This window comes from Tupaia chinensis, unplaced genomic scaffold, assembly GCF_000334495.1.
Source record: "Tupaia chinensis unplaced genomic scaffold, TupChi_1.0 Scaffold146346_1, whole genome shotgun sequence".
Classification (NCBI taxonomy): domain Eukaryota; kingdom Metazoa; phylum Chordata; class Mammalia; order Scandentia; family Tupaiidae; genus Tupaia; species Tupaia belangeri.
Genome location: NW_006206202.1, coordinates 504,266 through 511,582, shown reverse-complemented (window position 1 = coordinate 511,582; position 7,317 = coordinate 504,266). Strand labels below are relative to the sequence as shown.

The following is a 7,317-nucleotide window of genomic DNA, read 5'->3' as shown; positions in this document are numbered from 1 at the left end:
TTTCTTTTTTAAATTTCCTTCTTCCTTTCTTTCCCCTTTTTTTTTTTTTTTTTTTAAAAAAAAGACAGGGTCTGACTGGGTCTCAGTCCTTCAGTCTCCCAACAGCTGGGTCCACAGGCTCACAACCCTGCACCCGCTTCTCTTCACCTACTCACTTTTAGAAGCAACTACTGTGTTTGTTTCTTGTTTTGTCTTTAATTCCTTGGTCTGATGTTTAACTTTCAAACTCTTGTCAACCATGGGCTGAATGTAGAGGTTATAAAATGTTGATTTGCTAAGTGCTGCTTTTTCCCTTCAGTTGTATGGGGAAGAAAACATTGAGTACTCAGGGCAGATGAGGCACTTCGCATATGCCCTCATGTCTAATTTTCTCTGCACCCTAAGAAGGACAGATGACTCTCTTTGTAGAGCCTCATCTTGAAAACGGAGAACACATGACAGTCTTCTGGAGCACTTAAAGAAAATTTCAATTTCTGTGTTTTTCTTTACTTCATCATTTCAAAAATATATTTGCTACTCTGTGTAATGTGCGCTTGATATCACTGGCCTTCAGTTTCTAAACAATTCTGTACTGACCATGTGGTCAGTTTACTTTTCTTCTTCATGTTCTTTTAATTTTTTTTTTAGTTTTAAAGCTTTAAAAAAGTTTATTCATTTAGTCTATGAGTGTGAGAGAGAGAGACAAAGATACAACATGCCTGACAGCCTTGACACTGCAGTGTGCCCTCAACCTCTGCAGTACAGATCACGGCCACTCCAGGGCTCATCTCTAGGTGCGAACCGACCACCTTCAGATGTGGGCCAGCCTGCAGAGTGCTGTTCTGCCACTGCCACTGCATCACTGCCCAGCCCCTCAAGTTCTTTTAAACTTATGACCTGGTTTAGGTCCCACTAAACCACTCCTATGAGTTTGTATCCACAGAACCACACTGGCTTTTCTTTTTCTTTGTCAACTCTATTTTTAAAGTGAACATTTTACATAGAAAGGACTTGCAAAAGGCAGACAGGGGTGAAGAAAAGCTGGGAAGGAGGAGGAGGAATCGTTTTCTCAGAGAGCCTCACATACTAAAACATTTGATGGCTGAGTGCATGACTACTTTTAACAAGGCAGACTTCATGAATGACAAACCATTTCTTAGCCACAGATAGTCCTAGGACTAATTTTACATGTCTAGCACTGTGTAAGCCGAGGTGGTTTCAGAAACTCACCGTTTTGCAGTCAGAAGAACTGGCGTTGGATGTGCCAGTAGCTGTGTGTGTTTGTCCCCAGAGGCTCACGTCTGTGAGTAGGGTTGTCTACCCCTTCGTTCTCATGGGCGGTGGCGATCATGTATATGCTCCAATACATTAAAACACTGCTTTAAAGACCTGGGCTCTAGTAGACCTGTTTAAATTTGCTGTTACTACTGAGGATGTTAAGACACAATCCCTGGGGCTAACAGGAATCTTTGAAGGACCCGGGAGGCAGAAGTGGTGCGTGTGAATCTGTGAGTGATACCACAGGTAATCTAACACTAGATTGTGGCACAGAACCTAATGTGACAGCCAGGGAAACTTAAGACCTGATAAACCGCTCACGTTACCAAGTCCTGCATGGTGGGAGAGTGGTTGACACCCAGTTTGGATAATGATGGCAAGCCTTCATTATTGACAAAAGTAGCATCTGTTCCAGCTGAAGGAATAAAATGTTAGAATTTTCTAGTTGTAAGAGACTGTAAAGATTATCCAGCCCCTGGAACATGTCAAATCACACTTATTTTCTGGAGGTTTTTTGTTTGTTTGTTTTGGAGAGATTTCACTATAGGGCGCGTGTGCTCGCCAGACAGAGACAGAGATACAGAAAGCGAGAAATCACCCCCCAGGGGGGATGGTCACACTGCAATCCCTTTTCCTCCATTCTTCTCTCGGGATCTTGGGCATGCATGCACACACGCCCAGCATGAGTTTCAAGCCACCGGGTCCGGGATGCGAACCGTAGTCGACTACATGGGAGTCCAGCAACATAGCCATTACACCAACTGCTGGTCCCTCTGGAAAGGTGTTATTTTTGTTGTTTTGTTTGTTTTTTGTTTGTTTGTTTTGGAGAGATTTCACTATAGGGCGCGTGTGCTCGCCAGACAGAGACAGAGATACAGAAAGCGAGAAATCACCCCCCAGGGGGGATGGTCACACTGCAATCCCTTTTCCTCCATTCTTCTCTCGGGATCTTGGGCATGCACGCACATGCGCCTGGCGTGAGTTTTAAGCCACCGGGTCCGGGACGCGAACCACGGTCGACTACATGAGAGTCCAGTGACATAGCCTTTACGCTAACTGCTGGTTCCCTTTTTTTTTTTTGAGAGGTTTTTGCTATAGGGTGCGTGTGCTTGCCAGACAGAAAGATAGTGAGATAGAAAGCGAGAAATCACCTCCCTGGGGGGATGACCACGCTGCAGTCCCTTTTCCTCCATTCTCCTCTCGGGATCTTGGGCATGCATGCACACACGCCCAGCATGAGTTTCAAGCCACCGGGTCCGGGATGCGAACCGTAGTCGACTACATGGGAGTCCAGCAACAGCCATTACGCCAACTGCTGGTTCCCCTCTGGAGAGTTTTTAAAGTCATTATAGCTGAAATGTCCTAGGGAGTGTGTTTGTGTGTATGCACTCGTGTACATTCTGGGTTTGTTTTGAATCCATGAGAGAGAGGAACCCATGATAGGGTCTCATTGTAGTGATTCCCTCTCCCAGCCCTCCCACTAGCCAGGAGCATCAGCACACGTGCCTGGAACATCTCAAGTTGGCCTGGAATCTGAACCACCCGTCAGCTACTTAGCTTCAGCATTGCAGAACTGTATCCCAACACCTGTGCCACCACAGGACCAGCTGGGTTAACCTAATTAGGAGTGTGAGTTTCTGTCAGTTTGGAAGAAAAACAGATATTTTCAAGTAGCCTACTGTTTTTTAGGAAGAACCAGTTTTTTCGTCTTGGGAAAAACAGCTGTGGAGCTGCCCCATTAGTGTCATTCTTCAGTGGTGCAGGAAAACCAGGCTCACTGGGTCTATCTGCCCCACGGGAGCTACTTCAGGGCTCAGTGCTGAGCCCAGATATAAGTGCACTGCCTGGGCTTAGAGCGTGGAGGCTGGACAGTCTCAGTGGGAAGGCCCGTGGGGCCAGAACCTCTCTCCACTCTTCCTCTCAGAACCCTTGCAAGTGTGAACATGGAGTGTCTTTTAAGTGAGCTTTGTAAGGGCAGTGGGCTGCCTCTTCTTCCTTTATAAAACTCCCTACCTATGAACCCTGGCCCGAGTGGTTACCTCTTCTAGGACTTCTCTTCCCAGCTACGGTTTCTGCAGCTGAGGCCCTCCTGCCCAACCCTTCCTCTCGTGACAGCACCTGTGTGGTTCTACCAGTGAGGCTCTGGGTATGGTGTGGGCTACTTGCCCTGCAGAAAGAACCGGCCTTCTCAGCTGTCCTTAGCTGAGTCCTGGGGCCCCAAAGTCCTGCTTTCAGTGCTGTCACTTGTAACAGGAAACAGGATAGTCTGAGTCCCTGTTCCCACTGGTTGAGGGCCTTGTTAGAACCCAGATCCTTGGGTTGTTTCTGAAGTGTTTGGCATTTGGGGAAAACAAATGATGAAAACATCACTCTGAATTTCTGTTTATTTTGCAAGTTAAGAATACGTACCCCAAATGAAAGTCACAATAACAACAACAACAACAACAAAAATACCAGACAAACCACCCCCCGCTCAAGTCTGGAACTTTTCACTTAGAAGTTGGCAGAGCCTGGGAACCTACCTCACTAGTTTGTCTCCGAGATGCATTCTGAGTTCCCAGAACTAGACTTACAATAGAAGGTTTGTCACACAGTCTGTTATAGGACTGCCTGTATTATTATACTTCCAGCTTAGTAACAGAGTTACTATTAATAATTACCATTAATAAGCAATAAACTGATTAATAGATTAGACCATTCCTGTACAGCATGAGCATTGTCCCTGGTATTTAGTAAACCTTAGTAAATGTTAGCTGCTGCTGTTGCTCTCACCACCATTGGCAGCATTGCTATGATAGAAAAGGTCATACTTGCTATACTTACACTCAAACGTCCCTGTAAGGGCTCCAGCTGGTGCCGTGTGCCCAGTTACGTGGCTGGACCTCAGGGGGGAAGGTCCTGGGATCTCCCTGCACACACCCAGTGCACATGTGCCCAGGATCTGGGCGAGCTCAGACTGGGATGGGTAACCGTGTTGGGACCCTGTTGAGGTGCCTGTCTCTTTGTGCCTCTCTGTCTGCCTTTCTCTCCCTTTCATGAAGGACATAAACACACTTTGAAAATAAAATATAAAAACACAATAAAAGCTGTGATTGGATCTGAAGAGAGCTGGGTGTGGTTTTATATTACCGTAGAACGCTTGGAAATGCTGAGAGGAATAATAATGGGCGCCTCCAGATTGGCTTACCCTTTGGTGAGAGGTGGGAGTCCAGGCAGAGATGAGAGGTTTGGTGCGGTGTGTCTGGCCACAGGTGGAGGTGAGGTTGGTTCGTTTGCTTATTCATTCCGTAAGCCAACTCTTCCTGAGCACTTACAGTGTCCTGGGCACTGTGTTGTTCACAAAAGGAAAAGATGAGCTTGCTCTTGCTATTCTAAGGATGCTCCAGCATGTAGGTGGTGTTTTGTTTTCTTTTTTAAATTGCCAGAGCACATGTGTGCTTCCCATAGAGAGAGAGAGAGGAAGAAAGCATCCCCCTCCAGGGGCTGAGCACACTGCAATCTCTTCTCCATTTCTCCATTATGTCCAGGTTTAAGGCATGCACACACATGGAATCGGTGTGATTTTCAAAGCACCAGGACAAGACTAAGGCTATGTAGGGTCTAGCTCCCTTAACCACTAGGCTACAGAGCTGGTACTTGGTGGGATTTTTGAACAGGAAAGTGACTAGGCTACAGCAGCAGGAGCAATGACAGGCTTAGCGTTCCTGCAGGCACACCAAGGAAATTGTTTTGTCTTTACTTCCAAATGTTAAAGAACATTGTAAAAAAGGAAGACCAGGGAACCAGCAGTTAGCGTAATGGCTATGTCGCTGGACTCCCACGTAGTCAACTGCGGTTCGCGTCCCGGACCCGGTGGCTTAAAACTCACGCTGGGTGCGTGTGTGTGCATGCCCAAGATCCCGAGAGGAGAAGGGATTGCAGCGTGACCATCCCCCCTGGGGGGTGATTTCTCACTTTCTGTCTCTATGTCTCTTTCTGTCTGGCGAACGCACACGCCCTATAGTGAAAAACCTCTCAAAAAAAAAGAAAAGGAAGACCAAACCACCCAGACCCTCGGATCCTAAACATCTGTTTGCCAGAATTCACCAGTCTACTGATAAAGTGTGTCTCATCTAGGTATGTTGATAAAGCAGCTTCTTCAGACAGCTGGGTTCTGAGTACCCTTTGGCCCTGGGGCTCTCCCATTTGACAGGCTCACAGTAAGGGCCTGGGTTGCCAGAACCCAAATAGAGCACACAGTGTTAGTAGACATGCCCCTCTTCTCAAGGACACAGCCAGCATTAGGTCAGCACTAGGGTAGTGCGAGTGGCCTGGGTAACCTGTGGTTGCAAAGGCACCACCCAGCCCAGCCTCTAGACTGGAGGTGCTGTTTGCCGAAACTATGTGGGCTGAATATTGCTTCTTTATGCCTCCTAATCCTCTGCCAAGATGTTTATAAAGGTTTCTCTGTGCTGATTTTCTTTCTTGGAGGTTGAGTTTTAATTCTGCAGTCACAGCATACTTTCCTGTGCTGGTACTTTCCCTGCACTGGTTACATGGAGATTTTCCATTCTGTGCCACTGAAGGAGTAAGTTAAGTTGGCCTCTCTGGATCATCTTGAACAGATGTTAGAAATGTTCCTTCCAAGATCAGAGTCTCTGCTTGACTTTATAATTGTATTTTTGTTTCTGTAGATTTCCTCCTGCATCTTTTCTGCATTAACCATTATGCTGCCTGTTCCTCCCCCCACCACCAAGCAAATGTTAATTTGGAGGAGATATTTAAAGATCCAAAGGAATTTAATGAGATATGAATTCTTTTGTGAGCAATTTGTCTTTGTTAAAAAGAGGATACATTATCTCCAAATTACATAGATTTACTGCTAACTCTCAGATACTTTTAGACAGCTTTTTCATTATCTTCCTATCAGAGTCGGTTTCTTTTCCTTCCCTGTAGAGTGATTTAGCAGTTTATTTTCCCGATAAGCAACATTCTTCTAATTTACGAAAATACATTGTGTGAAGTGTACTTTGATAAAAATCTGTATGTAAGGGAAAACTTTCCATTGATCCTGGGGAGGGCAATGTGTATGCATTTTAACTCTTAATAGCCCCAGCTGTGCTTGGCCTCCTTCAAAGTATTTCGGTCTCTCATTTCAGCCACAATTACAAGTTCATCGGAAAATGATGACCGGAGTGGCTCCAGTTTGGAATGGAATAAAGACGGAAGCCTAAGGTTAGGGGTTCAGAAGGGAGTGCTTCATGATCGCAGGGCAGATAACTGCTCCCCGGTGGCAGAAGAGGAGACCACTGGGCCAGTGGAGAGTGTGCTGCCCAAAGCGGAATCCTCAGCTGGAGATGGTCCCATTCCTTATTCTCAGAGCTCCAGCTCGCTAATAATGCCACGGCCCAACTCAGTTGCAGGTAAGGCCACGCCCCTCTTTGGAACTCACGAGTCTGGGTGTCCCATGTTCCCTGTCCTTACCTGGGAACCTAATCCAGACACAGCCAGCTTTGTGATCTTGTGTCTGGCATTTCCCTTCCTAGACCTCTGTTTAACCCATCTGTAAGTATACCAGGGATACCAAGGCTCTGCCCAATGGTCTTTAAGTGATTCTTCTGTCTGAAATTATATAAATCAATGACTTGGGCTAGATTTAGCCTCTTTGATATGAAGGAAGAAAGAGCAAACACTCTCCCCTTGGTTTTTATTTTTTGAAGCCTGAGTAAATTTATGAGTTTTGGGTTTTTTAATTGCATCTTGGTAAATAGAAATGTTTAGAGTGAGTTTGATAATATCAGCTCAAAGATTTTCTAAACCAACTTTTGAACTTACTGGAAATCTGTCACACAGATGGGAAGTCAGGTATTTCTGTGTAATTCCATGATAATGGAGCTCCCAGCTTAAAAACAGAAGCAGCAGAAGTGAGAGTTCTCAATCGAGGGCATGAAAGCAGGGAAGATAGTCATGCCTTTCAAAACCTAGCAACTAAACTAAGAAGCAAGAGAAATGCTGGTGACTGCTGATAGTTGGACTGGTCAGTGGTGGTCACCAAGCACAGAGATTGGTTTGGAGTGGGTA

General features: G+C 45.8%; 1 protein-coding gene across 1 annotated transcript in view; it reads left to right on the top strand.

Annotated features, from left to right (window-relative positions):
• Positions 1–7,317, top strand: part of TANC1 (tetratricopeptide repeat, ankyrin repeat and coiled-coil containing 1) — a gene marked incomplete in the record, with an annotated part of 175,626 nt that overhangs the window by 96,710 nt on the left and 71,599 nt on the right. The window contains 1 exon segment of the mRNA XM_027768446.1: positions 6,396–6,659. Within this exon segment, the coding sequence (XP_027624247.1) occupies positions 6,396–6,659 (264 nt within the window).